At 40.3% G+C, this 20,925-nt stretch overlaps 1 protein-coding gene across 7 annotated transcripts in view; it reads right to left on the bottom strand.

Moving 5' to 3' along the window:
• The window catches only part of CDIN1 (CDAN1 interacting nuclease 1), a 216,792-nt gene that overhangs the window by 94,703 nt on the left and 101,164 nt on the right, over positions 1–20,925 (bottom strand). For 6 of the 7 annotated variants that reach the window (XR_006203656.1, XM_042942473.1, XM_042942472.1 and 3 more), the window contains 2 exons: positions 10,517–10,582; positions 9,803–9,908 (listed from right to left, as the gene is read on the bottom strand). Coding sequence is in view for 6 of the 7 variants with exons in the window: in XM_042942473.1 (XP_042798407.1) it covers positions 9,803–9,908; positions 10,517–10,582 (172 nt within the window). In the remaining variant the exon portion in view is untranslated. Of the gene's footprint in view, positions 1–1,057; positions 1,987–9,802; positions 9,909–10,516; positions 10,583–20,925 lie in introns of those variants that run through there. The other variant, XM_042942474.1, reaches the window with a different exon arrangement.

Genomic DNA, 20,925 nt, shown 5'->3' on the forward strand with positions numbered 1-20,925 from the left:
CAAACCCATTAACTGAGTAAAGTAGCCTTTACTAACAGATTTATCACCACGACTGACAGGAAACTGCCTGGTGGAGCAGAAAGCACCCAGGTGTGAATTCAGAGGGGGATGTGGATTCAGGTGCTGTCCCTGTGGTTTACTGCCTCAGGCCTTACCATAACCCCTACTATAAGCTCCACAAAAGCAGGTTGGGTCCTTACTGACTGACATAGTGCCTGTGAAACATTTGCTGACCTGAACTTTATTTCTTATTTATGTATGTATTTATTTATTTATTTATTTACTTACTTACTTATTTAAATGTTTATTTATTTTTGAGAGAAAGAGAGAGAGTGTGAGTGGAGGGTAAGAGAGAGAAAGTGAGACACAGAATCTGAAGCAGGCTCCAGGCACAGAGCCTGACGTGGGGCTCGAACCCACAAACTGTGAGATCATGACCTGAGCTGAAGTTGGAGGCCTAACCGACTGAGCCACCCAGGCGCCCCGAACCTTTATTTCTTAAAGCTTTATTTTTCTTATCAAGACCGTTTGAAAGCAGACAGGCTACGAATGCGAGGGCTGGCTGGCAAATCAAGGCTAGGTAAAGAATTTACCATTAGTGCTGCATGTAGATTAGCATGATCGCCTCAAGTTTTCCAAAGAAAAGAAAAACTCTCAAGTCTAGGTTCTACCCAGCATCACTTAAATCAGTTCTCCAGGGAGAAGGCCACATCAGTATTTTACTTTTTAAAAAATTTTTTAAACATTTATTTATTTTTGGTAGACAGAGTGCAAGCAGGGGAGGGGCAGAGAGAGAGGGAGACACAGAATCTGAAGCAGGCTTCAGGCTCTGAGCTCCGAGCTGTCAGCACAGAGCCTGACGTGGGACTCGAATCCATGAAGCGCAGGATCATGACCTGGGCCGAAGTTGGATGCTTAACCAACTGAGCCACCCAGGTGTCCTGGCCCACATCAGTATTTTAAAATGCCCCTCATGTGATTTCAATACACGGTGACACTTGAGAATCACTGACCTAGATCCTTGAGCCATTTTAGCATCAGTTTCAACCTGCTCTCCAATATTCTAGAATGAATCTCAGAAATGGATTCTTGGGCTTCTGACTCTATCCATGCTCCTGAGTCACTCCCTACTGGCAGCGTCTCTATTATGCTTCCCTCACTCTCTCTGGATGATCATAATGGTTGTGTTTCCATCCTTGGAATGACCACCCAATCATTTGCTTGTGAGTTTGGTGTGGGGTAACTTTTCTGAACCATATGTGACTCATACTAATTTTATCATAGTGGGTCAGCAGGAGGAGTCATCCTTTCAACAATTTTTTGGTACCCTGATTTTGGAAAACTGGTCAATATGCTCTCTCTATACACTGGCCACCCGCCAACACCCCCTCCTCCACAAAAAAATCTTGTGCATGCTTGAAGACAGTAACCAGAAAGATAGCTTCCTGAGAAACCATAATTCATTGATATTTCCTTATATGTCTATTTTCTTTCTCTTTATTCCTTCAACCCATTCCAGTTTTTTTTAAACAACTGTCTCTTTATTGCAAGTATCACTTGAAAAGCCTAAGAAACATTTCTATTTCTCATTCAGTTTCGTATTAAGTCAACATTGAAAAACAACAACAGCAGAAAATATGTATTCCTTGGTGGGGGAAAATTCTTGCATTTCCCTCTCCAAATGCAGAAAAAGAGGTGACGAGAGAAATCATTCTTATAAAAGTCCTATATACACGGCAGACACATCTTTCGTCCTTTTGAAACATTTCAAGGTTTCTCCAGCTAATAACAGTGTCAAGTATTTGTGTGGAACAACAGAACATCAATATCTCACGACCATCCCCACTATGAGAGTTGGAAAAGCAAATTATTATATTTTACCTTTAGAGGAGCCCGCTTCAGTGCTTTTGCTAATTATTAGTCGATCTGTCTCTTGTCGCTGATGGACTACTTGTTAGTATACGGCAGGAGTGCCTTCCGAGGCTGCTGTAATTGAAGGTTTACAAGAGCTTCTGCGGCTGAGGCACATCCAACTTAAGACAGATGTGCTCAGCCTTGTTTTTAACAGGACTGAAATAACTGGAAATCGGTGATTTGGCTAATTGCAGGCTTCCTGGAAGTATCTCAATACAGGAAAAACTTTAGCCCTCCTCTGAAAAGTACCTTCCTTTAAGTCTAACGGTGGGCAGCCCCATTCAAAATGCCTCACCTGTCAAGGTAGCACAGACCAGAGAAAGCAACAGCTAAACCATAGACTATAATCACCAATCTTTAAAATATACTTAGAGGTAAGAACTACAGTCAGATCAATTCTTGTGGCAGAAGGTATTAGCTTAGCATTGCCTCCAGAAGAGTAGACTCTGTGGAGCCAACGATTCAAAAATCTGACATATGGAACTCAGCTTTCAATCTTTTCAGTGATACATAAATGTGATCAAGACCATATTGCCTCTGGTGCTCATTTCCCCTATTTCCTAACACCAGTACAAGAAATGACTTTGGAAAATACACATATTTTCTTCCTTTGATACTGTTCTTTAGAATCATTCAAGAAGGGTTCATGGCCTGGCCCAGAACTTGAGCGGATTCTGCTCTGGAACCCTATGGTTATATCTTAACCCGTGGGGTAAGGAGTCTTCAGGACCAAGGGGACATCCCTCACTTGATGTCTATTCCCCCAATCTCTTTCTAGGCCACACTTCATGCACCATGGACCTGACAAATTCCTGATCAACTAGCCATGAGACCACCCCCAAGGCCTGCATAGCCCTCTCTCTCGGGTTCATCTGACCGATAAGGTGGCGGACCACCAGAGTGTCTATCTCTGCCCTGAAAGATGGCCAAGGGCAGTGGTTTGCGGGAATGTGCACGGCACTGGATGTGCAGAATGCAGTGTGCTTGACAGTTTCCCACAGGTAGGACTGGGCCAAGGGTAGGAAAACAAGAGAGGTGAACTATGCAGCGGGACCAACGATGCCACCATTGTCATATGCAGTCTGGATCTCCACGGAGGCTGGGAATTCTTAATGCAAATCTTCCTATAGGACAAAATACACTTTATTGTTTGTTAACTTGATATACAACCTTAAATCCTCAGGCTCATGGTATACAGGGCTCCATATGTACTCTTGCCCCGAGCCACTGGAATGTAGGGTGGGCCCAAGTTTTATGTATCCCCTAAAGAAACCACAAAGTATCTTCTGCTCAGGATTCTTAAGGCATTCCATGTCAAATCTCAAATGAGAGATTTGGTTCAAGTTTTGTGAAAGCAAGTAATGAGATTATAAATATTTATCTAGAAAACTTTATAATATGTGTTTGCCTTTTAGTTATCAGTTGTGTTCTATTTTAAAACTCCTTACGTAAATACGCTGTAGTTGACGAAATAGATCTGAGAAAGTCTATACATCTGAAAAGTCTGGAAAAGCTTTTTTTAAAAAATGAGGCATTTTTCTCAGTTCTTAGAGTGGCATTCTCAAAGAAAAAAAAAATTGGGCCCTATTGTGGTATAATGTCACAGTGTCTGAAAATCCTTAATGGAGGATTCAAAATGTTATCGTCGGCCATGCACCAAAAAATTCACCCATACATTCATTTGGTCAAATAAATATCTACTGACCACCTACTGGCACCACCACCAGCCAGGCATTCCACCAGATTCTGGGCATTTTGATGGCAGATAAAACATAGAGATAAGATGAAACTCAATATTAACTGGAGGAAGGTGACAAGTCAACAAGAAATTTCAATAGTTGACACATGCTATGAACTTAGCAGCAGAATGCAGGGTGGGTACTAAACCCAACCCTGGAATGCAGGAAGGTTTCCCAAAGACACGTCAGCCAAGCTGAATAGCTGAAGAGGAGTTTATCTGGCAGAGAAAGTAAATAAAAATGTCTACTCGGAACACTTTTAAATTCCATCAGACAGTGATATACAGGAAAAAGAGACACAGGAATGAATATTTGTTGACCACTAGGTGCTTCAAAAGTGCCATATGTGTGGGGCGCCTGGGTGGCTCAGTAGGTTAAGCGTCCGACTTCAGCTCAGGTCATGATCTCACAATTTGTGAATTCAAGCCCCACGTTGGGCTCTGTGCTGACAGCTCAGAGCCTGGAGCCTGCTTCGGAATCTGTGTGTGTCTCTCTCTCTCTGCCCATCCCTCACTAGTTCTTTGTGTCTCTCTCAAAAATAAATAAAAACATTAAAAAAAAGTTTTTAAAAAGTGGCATATGTGTATTAAATAACTGGTCTTCATCACGACATGGTCAAGATGGGATTACTGACATTTTATTGGAGAAAACAAAGACTCAGGAGGGTTAAGCAAGTCATTCCTAGTCATGGGACTGGAAAGTGGCATAGCCTGGATTCAAACTCAAGAACAGGAGAGATTCCTCCCATCGTTTCAAGGATCACTACACTGGAAAATCATGTTGAAACAAAACTTTGACTTGTCCTTGCCAGTCAGTAAGTTTCGATCCTCTTTGAGAGAAATAAAGAGGTAATACATGCAAAGTGCACTGTAGTTTGTAATAGATGCCACTGGTGACAGTGTGCCAGAGTGTGTCCAGAATGGCAGATGGCAGGGCTGAACTTGTGGTTGGGATTCCCACCTTCTTGATCAGGAGTTGTTGGGCACTGTTCACGTGCTGCCTTAGCTGCTGGCAGATCTTTGATATTTAGCGTCACTTAAAATTTTCATTCAGACGGACCCACTTTATCTCCAAACACTAAAAGTGAGCACAGGGTGTCTACTCCTATGTCTCTGAAAGGCCACGTGTATATACAGAACCCATGCATGTAATTTGGACTCAGATTATAGAATTGGTTTTTCTTTTCTTTTTTTTTTTTTTTTAAACCTGTCACCATCAGAATATGAAAATATACTTAGTAATACTGGCCAAATTGTCAAGGAAGTCACTTTTTGACTATAGAAGTAGAATGGAAAGGTTATTGGGGTATTGATTGCATAAGGAAATATGGTTTTTATACAATTTATATTTATAGTCCTATGTATATGGGATATCTGTATGTGTGTAAATATGCATGTATTTTTTTAAGTTAAAAAAATTTAAACGTTTATTTTTGAGAGAGAGAGAGAGAGAGAGAGAGTGAGAACATACGAGTGGGGGAGGGGCAGAGAGAAGGGAATAGGATCCAAAGTGGGCTGTGTGCTGACAGCAGAGAAAGCCCAATGTGGGGCTCGAACTCACGAACCGGGATCATGACTTGAGCTGAAGGTGGTGCTTAACCAACTGAGCCACCCAGGCACCCAACATGTATGTATTTTCTTTTTTTTTTTTTAATTAAAACAAAAAAATTTTTTAACGTTTTTATTTATTTTTGAGACAGAGAGAGACAGAGCATGAACGGGGGAGGGTCAGAGAGAGAGGGAGACACAGAATCTGAAACAGGCTCCAGGCTCTGAGCAGTCAGCACAGAGCCCGACGCGGGGCTCGAACTCACGGACCGCGAGATCGTGACCTGAGCCGAAGTCAGATGCTTAACCGACTGAGCCACCCAGGCGCCCCTGTATGTATTTTCTATACAATTGTATATATAGTCTTATAGAATTTGGGGCTGTATTATGGTCCAGATGCTGCTTCTCAGAGGCCTTTTTTATTTCCTTTAACTCCACAGAAGTAGAGACTTGCAGCTTGAGGAGTTATTTAATCAAGTTTCATACCTGGGATAGGGGCCTGCTCATGGGAGAGGCAGCTTATGTTCTGTACTCAATATCTTTGGCTTCAGGGAAGGTGATGGCATTCGAAATTCAGATTTTTCTGAGGTTAATTAAACCGGGGAAAATATCTGAAGCTTTGATTACAAAGGAATGAGGGGCATACTACATATAGCCATACAAAAGGAAAACCCCTTTAATAAAGGCTTGTATTCAAACAAATTGATGCTTATTTAAATGTTTATTCTTTCCCTCAAAAAGGGATAAATATTAGGAAGAAAGGTCCAACTAAGTGAGAAGGGAGAGATGACTTAAGTGAGGCCTTTTAGACTGAGTGGTCAGGGAAGGTTTCCCTGAGGAGGGGAAATGTGGGCAGACACCTGAATGGTGTGAAAAGTTTACCATGTGGAGATTCAAATGAAGAAAACTCCAAGCAGACAAATTAGCCAGAGTAAGAGTTCTGAAGTAGAAATCAGTAGTGTAGATTTAAGGAAGGCCCAGAAAGCCAGTGTGGCCCCAGAAGTCTAAGAGGGAGAGGGAGCCTTAGTTGAGGGGAGAGGGAGAGAGGGAGAGAGAGGTAGATGTGCAAATAACTGGGGGTGGTGGAGGGCCAGATCATGCAGGGCTCTGAATGTCATGTGAAAGAGTTTGGGTTTTATTTTAAACGTGACGGGAAGCCACTGAGGAGTTTTGAGCAGGAAGCAACACAATCTGATTTGTATTACCCAACAGTCACTCTAGCTAGGGTAGGAAAAACGGACTATAGGACGGTAACAGTTAATGTATGGAAACCACTTTGGAAGCTCCAGCAACCGTCCAAGAGGTGATGACAGACAGCGAGGTGATGCCAAGTAAGAAGGTGATGCTGCGGCATGATTGGAGATATGGCAAAGATGGAGCTGAGGACTTTTGGGTAGGCTGGTGATGGGTTAGGTCTTTGGCTTGAGCAACTTGGGCAAACTGTGATGCCATTAATTGATCTTGGGAGGAATCGGGGGAAGCAACGAGCCTGAGGAGGCAAATCAAAGGCTTAACGTCAGACCTGTTAAGTCTGAAATAGCCATTAGATATCCAAGAGGAGACATGAGTGGACAGTTGCAGAGACAAATTTGTACTCAGAGGAAATATTAGGACTGGGAGCAAGAATTAGGAGATACTATTATAGAGGTGGTATATAAAACCATAGTCTCCGATGAGATCTCCAAGGGAGCATGCAGGAGTGAATGTAGAGGGCAAAGGGAGGAGGGGTGAGCACTGAGTTCCAGGGCCCTCTTCCCACGGAGCTGGGAGGAGGAAAAGCCAGCAAAGCAGACAGAGTATGCTGCTGGAATGGTAGGAAGCAACCCACTAGAGTACCTCTTGGAAGTCAAGAAAAGACATTTTAAGAAAGACACAGGGTATGATCAACATTGTCAAAAGGTGCTGAAAGAATGAGTAAGAATAGCAACTTATATAAAAAAAGAAAACTCTTTTAGAAACATTAAGCTAAGAACTAAGGGCTCTGTAATTACTTACGTGAGAAAAAGGGCTTATACAAGGTCACAATTCTACAAATATTAATTGAACAGTCTTCTTATAAAATCCGACGTTTAATCTAAAAATAGTGTGACAGGGGTGTTGGGTGGGTCAGTCAGTTAAGCTTCAGACTCTTGATTTCTGCTCAGGTCATGAATTCGTGGTTCCGTGGGATCGAGTCCCACTTTAGGCTCCGTGCTGAGTATGGAGCCTGCTTGGGATTCTGTTTCCCTCTCCCCCCACCCCCAACTCTCTTTTTCTCTCTGTCTCAGCCCCTCCCTGGCTCGTAAAGCTCTCTCCCCTCTCTTTCTCAAAATGAATAAACATACATACATACATACATACATACATAAAAAAGTGACAATTTGATAACAGTGCGTATGTTAACTAGAGGCTGCTTATACAAATGAAGCAATTAACCCAAATGCCAACCAACCAACAGCCTCCTTGAAAGGCTATCCACAGGTGGGAGAGATGATTTTTTCCACTCTCAACAATTTTAGCAACTAGTATGTGAGTTATGTTGAGGCTAAATATAAAGAGTAGGATTCCATACTTTCATAAATGGGCTAAGTCAAAATGCCCTATCACTGGTGAGTTTGTGTCACTGTTATAATCAAAATTTTATGTCCAAGTCAATGCCTCTGTGTTCCATTTTGGATGTCACCACTACTTCCATTTCTTGGCCTCTCCGCAGACATTTGGTAAAACTACTGAATTCTGTGTAGAGTATTTTCTCCTTGGATGACCTAGAATGATTCAAAACCAAGGGCTACTTTTCCTTTATCACACAATATGCCCTAAATGAATCATGCCCAGTAGCTGGTGTATATTCAAAGAAAATGGTTAGGGAATGTAAACCAATAATCATGTAAGTAAAGCATCACTGAAATAGAAAAAGTAGCACACAGCAGAATAATCTAAAATCCAGTCCAAAGGCAACTGTATTAAATTATCTATAGCTCACATGTCCTCCAGCCAGGTCAACAATGTATAGAAGGCTGATTACTGACTAGATTATTTAACCAGCCTCTAAAATAGAGAGTGCTAGGTACACAGTAGGCACTCAATACATGTAGAGTTATTTTAGAAAGAAAATATGATTTTGGAATTTTTAAGCAAGCTCTACTCTTTGGAATTCAATTTGTAATTGTTCCCCATGAAAGGCTTGACCAGCACCAAAGTGGGGACACGGTCTCCGTGCATAATGATTTTATCAGTTTTTAAAAATGCTTTAGCAAACTAAACTTACACAATTTGATTTTCTTGCCATTGCTTTCCCTATAGCATCAAAGATGATTCTTTCTTTACTATTTTGAACTCAGAAAATTGCTAAAAATCTAAAATTCAATTTGCCACATTACTACTAATTTGAATAATGGCTGAATAAAAGACAGGGAACGCTGAAGCAGCATTGATTTCTAAAACATTTTGCACTTTCCTCCTCCATCCCTGTAAAGTAAAGCTCGGATGCTACGCACAATTACACAAGAAAATCAAGAAAGCCATTACATTCAGCATTTTGTCATGATCATTGTTACCATGGCAAAAAGTGGGCTTAGTTTAGCACAGCTGTCACGGACGAGGTCTGCTGGCCTTTTGTAAAGCTGAGTAACAATATGATACCAAATTCTGTAGCCTGTCACTGTTTTGTTTTGTTTTGTTTTCTTCCCCAGGACAAGACTATTGTCCACAGATGTTACTGTCTCATTCCTTAATGATCTGGGCCAGTGTCGTTGTCTTACTGTATTCTTGGCCAGTGACTGAGGAACAGAGTTAATCTAGGAAGGTTACTGCTTGCCCTACCTCCTGTTCTAAGGGGGGGAAAATGTGTTGTGAAAACTTGGGACTTCAATACTAGAAAAAGCCAACGTTTCAACAGTGGTACTATAAATGACTACAGAGAGGCGCTGGAGAGGGCATGGGTTTGGGAGTGAGAAAGACAAATGCATGATAACTAACTGTAAGGCATATACTTTCTCTCTGAGAATCAGTTATGTATAAAGTAGGAGAAGTAACTTCCTTGTGAAGATTAACAGAGAATGTGGAGGCCCAGGCACATATTGAACGGTGGGTATTCAATAACAAAAGCATCCTCCCCTCCGACCCTCCGACCTTTTCCCTTAATCACTAAGATTTCCATGCCTTGAAGTTGGTAGGTAAACTGTTTTCTGTTGGAAGGTAAATCATTTTGATCTTTCACATCATTTGTACACTATCCTCACAGAGCTAAGGGTAAGGTATTTTTAAAGGTCTGAGAGTATGCATAAATTTCACATCAAAAAGAAAAAAAGTTAGTGTCGATATCGTAATATGCCCCATATCTTATTACTTCTGGTTTTAGTGATGCCAATATTATCACTATAAAATGGAATGTGGGAGTATATACTAATTTTGACCTTATGCAGAGATTTTTACTTTTAAAAAATGAAGCAACATTATGAAAGCAGAGAAGTTTAAATTATCTGAAATGAATACATTAATCAAGTCTCTGTACTTACCAGAAACAAAGGCTACGAGCATTTTTACCAGCTAAACAAAATATTTTTTCTAATGAGATTTCAGCTGAGTATCGTTTATCTTAAGAGAAAAATAATGGGACCTTACCTATTCCAGTAGCTCCAGAACTGGTCATGCAGGTAGGCATGGTGGCTACATTCATCACCAAATGAGGCTTTGCTTTCAATCCAGTGAATTATGTGCCCTTCTACAGCTAAGGGACAAAGCATTACTAATACAGAGCAAAGAGAAGGGAAGACTGAAAATACTGAACTCTGTCTAGGCCTCTCTGTACTTCAAATTAGCAAGCGGAGGCTTAGCCCTCACTGTCATCTACGGATGTAATTAGAAAACAACACATCGTATGTGTTCCTTATGAGGAACATTAATGCAATAATCATATCCCTTTGATTTACATCATCCTCTTCGAAAGCCCCTCTCCTACTTTGACACTGCCTCTGTAAGTGGGCAAGTAACGGGAAAGCAAACCAAAGCAAGCCAGCCTGGCTTCTCAACAGAACCACGTGGAAAAATTCAGAATTGAGAGAGATGACTTGAAAATGGCACCCCAAATGTCTTCAGAGGATATGCTTAGTTCCCAAATTGAGGTAAACGTTTTCAAGGCAGAGATTTCTTCTGAATCTATTATTGTCTGTAATTGTAAAACAATCCTTTCCAACAATTTCACCCATTTAAAGCTAATCTACTCTGGCTACATTTGCTAATATTAACAAAAAGTAAAAAACAAAACAAAAAGTCTACAGAGGAAACACACCCCCTTTCTCTATAAAAAAAAATGCAGAAGAGAGTTTAAGGACTTACCAACTGGAACTTGTAAAATAAAGTCTGGTGTTTTGTCATAACCCTTGGCACGGAGCTGATCTTCATCTACAGGAAAAACAAATACTGTTACTTCTAACAGTGTTCCATTAACAAGACAGCAATATAATTGCTTTTTTTTTCTTAAAAATGTATAAAAATTACTAATGCAGTCATACATATCTTTCTTAGGCATGCAATGCAGTGTCAGAATAAATGAACTTTCTTAACAAACCTGAAGCATAGATTAAAAAAAATGCCTCTTTGTCCCTTCTGCATTTTTATGTCTTTATTATAAATATCATTAATTCAAGCTGTCATCTGCTACCTTTTTTGTAATTGAAAATACTCAAAATAATGAAATATACTTACTGATTAAAAGAAAAGGCTTTCACCACTATGAATATCACTAATGCTATCAGCCAATATTGGCAATTTACAGTGAGGCACAAGCACAGTGGCCTTTACAATTATAAAGCAAATGTTTTCATTAGAGCAATTAAGAAAGTTTAGTTTCAATTAGTAAAACTATCCCTACACACAAGAACACAGAAAGGGACAAGGACAATAAGATCACTACAGAGAATTAATTGCCCTGCTTAATTCCTTTGGTATGCTATTGTTTCTGGCATTTAACAGAGTTTTACAACTAACAATATGTAATTCTGAAAAGCAAACAGGCTTTGAGATTTTTTTTGTAAGTCTGTTCGATTTCTTGATCCTCTGTAAATATCAATGATCCATTCAGAAGGAAGGGAAGCAGGAAAACAGGGGGCTTGAGAAAGTTGGAAAAAACTAGAAAGGTGCTTGGTTTAAAAAAAAAAAAAAAAAAAAAACTTCCAATATTTTCTAAATGCTGTCCTTGACTTCTAATGGCATTACAATGTGATTTCTGAAATGAAGAGTTCTCCATTAGATTTTGGAGTGACCTGGTCATTCAATTCCAGACATGGCTTTCTGTCTTCACCCAACCTCAACTAATGGCCCAACCAAGTAACAAGGAAGGCTGTGTGGTCTCTTAACACCTACTGGGCTGTTGACATTGTCATGCATCCCATTCGCCTTCCTGCATCACCTTTGATTAAAATTAATGGCCCATTCCCAGTGTTGGGTAGCTTATTTCCAATCCATTTGTCAGCCCAAGACAGTGGTTTCATGGCCAATGTTCAGAAACTCTGTTTTAGAACACTCTTGTGTACATCTTGAAAGGTCAGCATTTTAAACGTAAATAACCTTTTAATGACAAGACATATTTAAACTAGATATTTAAGTTAAATTTTGTTAAAAGCCAATGTCCTTTATCCAGACTTTGAAGGATTAATGCCAGAATTCACAACAATCTCCCCTCCTTGAAATATAAAAAATCTTAACTACTGAGATAAGAAAATACAAATTTAAGTAATTTTACTTTAAAAACAAGAGAATTTGGAAGACTGGACTGCAGATGAACCAGACTGGGAAAAATTTTTATCCTCTCGATACACTGGCCACAACAAGAATATTCACTGGAAAAGACATTTATTAAAAGCAACTCAAGTGCCTTGAGGTGATGTTACTATAGCTGATGAACAGTTTTCAAAGCTGGGTTGACATTAAAAAACAGAGATTAATATTTCATTAAAACTATCCTAGCTTGATCAACCTTTGCAGATGTTAAAATCTGTTTCAGAAAGAAAAATGATTATGTTTCTGACAGCAGCTCAAAACAAAATTTCAAAGGTCACCAACCAATCCAAATGCACATATTAAAACCCCTTTGGAGGTACATGTTGCACTCCTGTTCACTGCACCAAAATTACCAACACAATACTTACAATTGAAACGCTGTCACTTAATGTGAAAGTACACACACACACACACACACACACACACACACACACCCCTAAACCATGGGCAGAAAACATCAGGTGAGGCTAGAGAATCTTCCCATCTTTCAGTGGAGAACTTTCAAGTGTAACCATGAACTTTCTCACTCCATTCTCCCCCTCTCCGCCACCACCACCCCTCCCCGCCCCAGCCTTCTCAGTAGGAAGTTGATCCGATAGTAACTGTACCCAAAGGATAGCTTCTAGAAGTCTGTGTCACCACTAGTGATATCATATATATATATTGAGAGTAAAGAGGTTATTCCACATGTCTGAAATACCATGTTATTTATTGGGTCTCTACCCCATTCTTTTATTTACTAAAGTCTCACTGCCTTACCATTCCTGTTTCAACCTTCACATTGTTTCTTTCATCCTAGATTTCCCAAAAAAGGAAGAGAGAATTGTTGCAGGATTTTTCACCTCAATACATGAGATTCGCTGTCTCGCTGCTTAGAATGAAGAGGTGGACACAAAATGAGCAGCAGGAAAAAGTTTATTAGAGTATAAGATTAGAAAGTAAGAATAGAAGGAAAGCTCTCTTTACAGAGAGGGGCCATTTGAAAATGAATGTCTGCTACTTTAGGCAAGGGTCATTGTTGTACAAGGTTCTAGTCAGCACCCCTTCCCTTCCCCCTCCTTCCTTCTCAGGTTCTACCCTAACTGGCTGAATAACTCTAGGTGCTAGGTTGTCCATTCCTGATTGGCTTGACTCCATTGTGTGAGGAGTCAAACTGGTCATACTGTCCCTTGTGTAACGTAAGTTTTATGGATACTTTTTTTAGTTAGGTATTTTGATTGTCAAATTCCTGAGGAGATCCTGAGGGGGAGTAGATGGTGTCTATTACATTCTTAAGAGGAACTTTACGCCCGAGGGGGTTTGCTGTTTTCAAATGCTCCCAGCATTGTTCCAAAATATGTGTTTTCCCCCACCCAGGGACCTCAGGTATTAACCTTTCCCTCTCTGCCTATTTTAACTTTGCCCATAGAATGATGTGGGCAAAGTTCAGAGGAAATGACAGCACAAGAATAGGGAGTAGCATTATGAGCAGGTGGCCTTCTTCACCTGGTTTAGGCCCCAGGAGAAGTTTCTATCATGGATCATCCTATGGGGAGATTTTTAAGGTCAGCCCCATCCATCTGGCCTGATTTCCTGGTCTTTATGCTCATTTCCTGGCCCCCCAGCCTAAAAAGATTCCTTACCACTAGATTACCCAAACCATTGGGTATGGATTTACATTCTGACTATCTTGTCATGGTTCCAACTCCATGATCTAGAGATTATGCTCAATCATCAGCCCACATTGCTTCCCTTCTGCTTCACTCTTTCTTCCTTCCCTTGTCTTATGGTGCTTACTCCCTATTTTCCATAGACCGGGCATGAAGCCTCTAGTCTGAGAACGGGAAATGTTTCCTTTTCATTTTTTAAAACCTATTCATTGCCTCACTCTTACCACCAACATATGCTTTGTATTTAATGTTCAAAAAGCTAAACTGAATAAAATACAAGTACATTTTAAAGAATATCCATGCCTTCTACAAAGCCTAACTAGACTGACTTAATAATTTTCTCTCCTGATTTAACTTTCCATTAATCAACAAGACACAGAGACAAAAAAAAAAAAAAAAAAAAAAAAAAAAAAAAAAAATGTGGCCCAAAGTTCAAGGTTTTATTTGATACCTCTTACTGCTATCTTTCATCCTTGGTCCCAACTGTTTGCTCTGAGGTTCATCTTGATCATCAAAGAAGGAACTGCCTCCCTTTCCTTAACACTCATGGGAAGTTTTTCTACTTTTGTCTTTGATCTACAGTATTTTACATAACATTGGAATTATCCATTCCTTAAAATATGGGTAGAATTCCTCACAGAAAACAATCTGGGCCTGGTGCTACTCTGGTGGGCAGCCCTTTGGTTACTTTTCCCATTTCTTTGATAGCTATCAATCTGTTTAGATTTTTATCTCTTTTACAGTCAGTTTTGCAATCTATATTTTCCTTGAGAATTATACATTTCATCGAGGTTCTTATAGCTCTTTGTACATAATGGAGCCAAATGGCTACTTAAGATTCTTTGAACTTCCCAAATGGAAAACTGACTGTTTAAGTAACCTCATACTTTGAGTGGGGAAAAAAAAAAAAAAAAAAAAAAAAAGAATAAAATTAACTAGAAAGGGCCAAAAAGAGGAATAACAATGTTTTAAAACAGCACTTTCAGTACAGCTTCCCAAAATGTTGGAGATCAATATGAAATCAACCTCCAATCCTGTGTACCTATCTTATGCAGTGAATATAGGAAATTGGAAGTAAGGCTCAGATTTAAGGTACATGTTAAAAATACCCAATATATTTCATAACTACTGAGTTGCTTAATGTCACAGTTCAAGCATTCACTATCAAAATTAACAGAATATTCTTGCTTAAAGCAGCCTTCTTAGCCTCAAGATCCACAAAATGCAGGATTTTTTAGATAATGTGTGTGACTCACAAACCACAGTATTTCTGAGCCTGAAAAGTCTTAGAGATTACTAGTCCAGTATTCCAATTTGTACATGATATAAATGGCCCAGAGGAGTTAAATGACTCACCAAGACCTAGGCCTCTTGGATAGCTAAAGACACAGGTAAAAACCTGCTTCAACCACATTCTAGTTGGTCCTAACAGACCATATACCTCTTTTAATTAAATTTGATCATGTGTGACACTTATGAAGTAGGGGAAAAATTCTTATTTTCCTGCTGGAAGATCTTAAAGCACGGAAGAAGTGATGGCCATTGTCTGATAGTATTTAGGTTACATGTGCCTGAAAAGGAAATGAACTACATAATCTCTCGATTTCTAGCATTTCAGTGGTCCTCTCTCCAATTGAAATTTTAAAAAAATCAATGAAACTGCATCCACAGATAAAACTGAGGTTAAATTTTTAAAAGCAACTCAGGTCTTCATTTATTTTTAGGTTGTCAGGCCTGCCTTTGCAGGGTATTTAAAACAGGAATTTACACATACTTAAAGAACACTGTGAAAGTTTAATTTCTCTGGCCTTTTAATTACCCTCTCCTCTAAATGCCCCAAAATATCCAAAGCAATTAAGTACTAATTACACAATTTCTTTTTCTAAAATAAAGGGCTGATTTTGAGTCAGAGAACAAAACACATCTGAAACTAGTTAACATATACTTAAGAATCATAAAAGGGCATGAGGAGTACCAAGGAAAAGTAAGAGGTTTTCTTTTGTTTGTTTTATTAAAAGACTTTAAAATGTTAAGAAATACAGTTATTCCCAAGAAAATTATGCAAAATTCCAGTTCACAACGCCTGAAAATGAAAAGTAACATTCTGACCAGGCCTTTTATCTATGAATTTGTCAAAAGGCTTCTAAAATGCTAGGCTAAAATACATTCTTTGATAAAAAGAATTTTAACACCTATTAAATTTCTACTAAATTGAAGAAGGGCAAAAGATATATTGTAGTTTTCGTATGTGTTGATGGATATCTTTTCTATTCTCGCATTTTGTTTTCTTGTGTTTCCCCCCCCCAACAAACTCTCATTCAATACTTGGAGCTATGGGCCCCCTGCCCCATCCCATATTTTTGTGTTCTCAAAGAGTTTCACAGTTTTCTACCCAGTTTAAGAAGTCAGCAAGGTTTCAGTAATAGATGTTACTATGATATGCAAACTATGTGCACAGAGACACAGAACAGATATGCATTTCATGGGGAGACCCACAGCACAGATAAATGAAATCTTTAGAGAACCCAAAATTTCATTACAGCCATTAGTTTCAACCTCTTCCCCCAAAGCCTCTTATCAAAGCTACTACTAAGGAATACAACTGACTGCTCTGACCTCGTCCTTTGCTTATGTCTTCAGGGGACAATACTAGTGAAAATTGAAATGCCCTAAAGATAGGAGACAAATGGGAGGTCACAAAGCTGGGACAGTGCAAAGTGGAGCTGAGCAGGCTGGTCCCTGCCGACTGGTGGCTGTGGAGACAGACAATATGAATATGAACAACAAAAGTAGAAGTCTTCTATATTTTACACCACATTCTAAATTCTTTTGGTGTAATGCCACAAAAGAAGGGACGAATCAGAATGGCAGAGTAAAAAGAATACAGGGCAAGTGGTTGGAAAGGCACAGGCTATGGCCTGGGGCCAGTTTCCTCCAAACAGAACAGGGGGCATTCGATGGGCACTAGAACACTTTCCAACTCCAAAATTCCAAGGAATGGATGATTAGCCTTTGCCCCAGCTCTGCTAGCTGTAGTCATTGATGTTAGAGCCTTCTGCAGGGCCAGTTCCATCTGTCCCAGAACCAATCTCGGTGAAGAAAGGAACAGTAGCAGTTCTGAGTCACAAAATGGATCTTCTACACACACACACACACACACACACACACACACACACACACACACGCACACATGAAGCCAATCTTACTACAGCAGGATCAGATTTGACTCTCAATGCCTTTGGTTTATGGAGACTAACGCTCCAACCTGTAGTTAATTTTCTGTGGAGATGTTTTGAGTTTTTGTCCTGCATCCCATCCTGTTTGGGACTTCCATCCTACTTACAATGTGATTCTGGTGACCGGTACTGTGACCCCCAACTATCAGCCTCAGGGGTGGACACCTGACCCAGACTAGCTGATTAGAGTCCTTCCTCAGATTCATTATGGGACAAAAGAGAATCAACAACTTTTCTCCGAGTCTAAGGAATAAACAAACTAGTGACTGCCAGGGATCATCTTTGTTGCCTGAGAATGAAGCCAACACTTAAAAAAGCAGAACATAAGAGGGGGAAAAGAGATGCTGATGACATTATTTTCTGTGTTCTGGATTCTACACACGCCAGAAACAAACTTCTCTCCTTTGGATTTTCCAAGTATACTGCTGAACCAATAAGTTCTCCTTGTGTGTGTGTATATATAATTTTTCGATTAGACTTTCGTCACAACCAAAAGAGTTCCAATATCTCTTCAGTGGCCAGGGTAGCAGACAAGCAGCAGACATGAGTTATCTAACCAGGGCCACGGCAAGGGAAGGGCCCAGAGCAGAAAGACTACTATATAGTAGGTGCACAGAGTAACCTGTTGTCAAAGCTCCAGGGAGCGTGTGGTGTTCTAGCAGCATATATGTATGTCCACGGTTCTCTTCCCTTGGTCCCAGGGAGAAGCACACACAAGCATATTTAATAAGGGGAATAAGATGATCCTGAATCCCAACAATTTCCTCGGGAAGGAAGAACAGGACCCAATTCCCCATATCCCATCTCCAGTATCCTATTCCTGTTATTCTGAAAATTGTATCTTACTTTGTAACCTTTGGAGAGCTAGGAATTTAAATAGTTGATACCTTTTTTCTTTTTTTTTTAGAGAGAGAGAGAGCATGCGTGTGTGCATGCATGGGGGAGGGGAGGAGGGAGAGGGAGTGAGAGGACCTTAAGCAGGCTCCATGCCTGGAGCCCAACGAGGGGCTCGATCGTGAGGCCATAACCTGAGCCGAAATCAAGAGTTGGACACTTGACTGCCTGAACCACCCAGACACTCCTAAATAGTTGATACCTTATGAAATACCCAACCAGGTCAGTTCTCTTTAGCCTAGATAATCATGTGTTTTATTCCTAGTCCCTTATTCTCTACTGCTAACATCTGCACAAAAACACAACCTTAGTACTCTAAATCTCATCTGTTCCTGCTGCCGGTTCTTCACCTGAAGTCACAATCCCCCGTTTGTCACATCATAATCACTTCCCCAGCAGAGCATTACTGCTTCAGGTGGGGAATAAAGCAGCAGGAGCAGATGAACTCTTAGAAACAAAGATCCTAATTTTTTTACAGCAAAGGACATCCCTCACTAAGCCTACCTGGCTTTACAGATTATACCCTCCTGGAATCCCACAGAGTAATACACGAATGCTAGAAAAGCACCCACGTAAAATCTGCTGGTTTGTCATAAGGCAAGCCCAAACATGGGAGGGCGAGGTGGGGATAAAGCAAATGCCTCTTAGGTGTCAGTCAAAATAATTGTTAGCTTCCACTACCAGGGCGACATTCACTGGAAAGAATAAAATATCTCCAGAGCTATCCTTATTAAGCCAAACGTAATAAGAATTTGCACCAGTCAGTGGCTGCGGAAGCCACTAATGAAAGTCCCTCTGACCTGGAGACATGCCAGCCCACGGGGGATGAACAGTTTGTCTCCAGTCTTTGGTATAAGCTCTTTCATAGCCCCCTGACAGTGCAAACAGTCTTATTGTCTTCTCACTATTTTTCTTTCCTCCCCTGCCTCTTGTCCCACTATTTTCCTTTCCTCCCCTGCCTTTACCTGTGAGAAGGAGGCGGGGAGCGTGGGGGAGGGGGAAGCAATAATAACAAAACATGGCCTTATTCATCATTTGAGAGATAAAAGTCAAAACATCTCTATCAGCAGTTAAAATAGGTTTTCTATTTTGTTGATATCTGAAATGGAACAAACCCTTAGCAGAGGGGATATGGATGATCACAGTGCTTGCTGGGTCAACCCAGAGTTTAAGAAGGGCTCCCTGTGAAGCCTTTCCAGGAGAGGGGAGTTCCGAGGGCAGAGCAGCATGGAGACCCTAGGCTTGCCTCGTCCCTGAAACGCAACTAGATCAGCAAACCATTTTGCACGCCTAGGAAACTGATCTGGGGATTAACACAACAATCTGCATAACTTGAGCCACACAACTCAGCAGCAGGTATGTGGTGTGGGGAGGTGAGCTGGGGGAGAGAAAAGCCAAGGAAGGTGGGGCGCCGTTTTTTATGGAGGGAGGACAGAGAAAGGGAAAGGGGGAGAGTGCGGTACATTGGGATCATGCAAGAAAAGCACTCCCCAAAAGCAGCTGGAGAGAAGGAGAAAGAGCGAAGGAGGGCACTTTGTGCCTCCCAGCCTAGGAGTGGGCAGCAGGTTCTTCGTGATCTTCTCAGACTTTAAATGCTGACCTATAAATGTTAGTTCTATATTAACTCTCCTTGGAAAGAACTGCCATGAACTTACCTGAAACTTAAACTTATCTAAAATTTTCCTGGCAGGCTCCATGTTTGATTCAACCTCTATTCCTGTGTTCCTAATGGTGCCTGCCCAAAGTAAGCACTTAAAAGACATCTGTGTGCCGAACCACCAAAAGCAAAGAGTGGTTAGTGTAGTGGTAAGGCAGCCAAGCTAATGAACTCGACTAGCCATCCTGGAAGCACATGGTGACAGGAAGGCAACGGTGAACACGAGCAGGTGAGTAAGTAAAATTCTATCACCACTTCAGGAAAAGTAGCTTATGAGCCAGCAGCATTTTCTTCTTATGTAAAGGGTAGCTCTTGAGTTTTAGTATAATCTGTACCTTTCTTTCAAATGTTTGATAGAAGTAGCATGACAACAGCCTTGAATGCATTTATTTTCATTATCAGTATAATCAAGTGAATACCTACAAAGATGCCCAAGAGATGGAACTATGTTCTCATTGAGTTGGAAGTGGTATTGTGTGACATCACTGTGAGCACCCAAGGATACAGAACGCTTATCATCATCTTCGCGCTAACTTGCGTAGAGATCACGCTCAACAAAAATTAGTTGAAAAAGGGGCGCTGGGTGGCTCAACCGGTTAAGCATCTGACTCTTAATTTTGGCTCAGGTCACAATCTCATGGTTCGTGAGTTCGAGCCCCATGTCGGGTTCTGCGCTGATGGTGCAGAGCCTGCTTGAGATTCTCTCTCTCCCTCTCTCCCTGTCTCTCCTCAAAAGAGGAGAGTGTCCCGCACTCTCTCTCAAAAAACTAAACTTTAAAATACATTAATTAAAAAATTGGTTGAAAAGAATGCATGAATAATAAAAGAATTATAAGAACTCTGAAGAATTGCTAGAAATTATCTGTATTCATTTGCTTATAGCCTATCTCCCTATTAGACCATAACTTCACGAAAGGAGGGACTTCACCTGATTTAATGTCTAGTTCCTAAGATAGTACCTGACTCAGTAACTTGTTTTTGGAATAAATGAATAAATGTATGAATAAAACAGATTTCTTAGTTTGAAAAAGTAAACATTTATTCAACTTTGATTTCTCTGAATACAATGTACCTATCCGTAGAAGTGCAAATGGATAATCTATAAAATCGGATAAATCCATGAGTATACACAAATCTTCAATGAAAAGGACTCTTCTTTTTTTCTTTCCAATAGTGCTGGGTTAAATCCTGTGCCACAGCAACTGCTCAGTATGTGATTATGGATCAAGGAAAGTAAAAAAATTATTAGGGTTCAGAGAAAGGGTATTTATTTATTTATTTATTTAATGTTTATTTATTTTTGAAAGAGAGAGTGAAAGAGTGCAAGTGGGGAAAGGGCAGAGAGAAAGGGAGACACAGAATCCAAAAAAGGCTCCAGGGTCTGAGCTGTCAGCACTGAGCCCGTGAGATCATGATCGGAGCCAAAGTCAGATGCTTAACCGACTGAGCCACCCAGGCGCTCCCAAGGTTATTTATTTTTAAAAAGGTCAGATATAATATATATTTTATAAAATTACATATAGAGCACAA

The sequence above is a fragment of the Panthera leo genome, chromosome B3 (genome assembly GCF_018350215.1).
Source record: "Panthera leo isolate Ple1 chromosome B3, P.leo_Ple1_pat1.1, whole genome shotgun sequence".
Taxonomy (NCBI): domain Eukaryota; kingdom Metazoa; phylum Chordata; class Mammalia; order Carnivora; family Felidae; genus Panthera; species Panthera leo.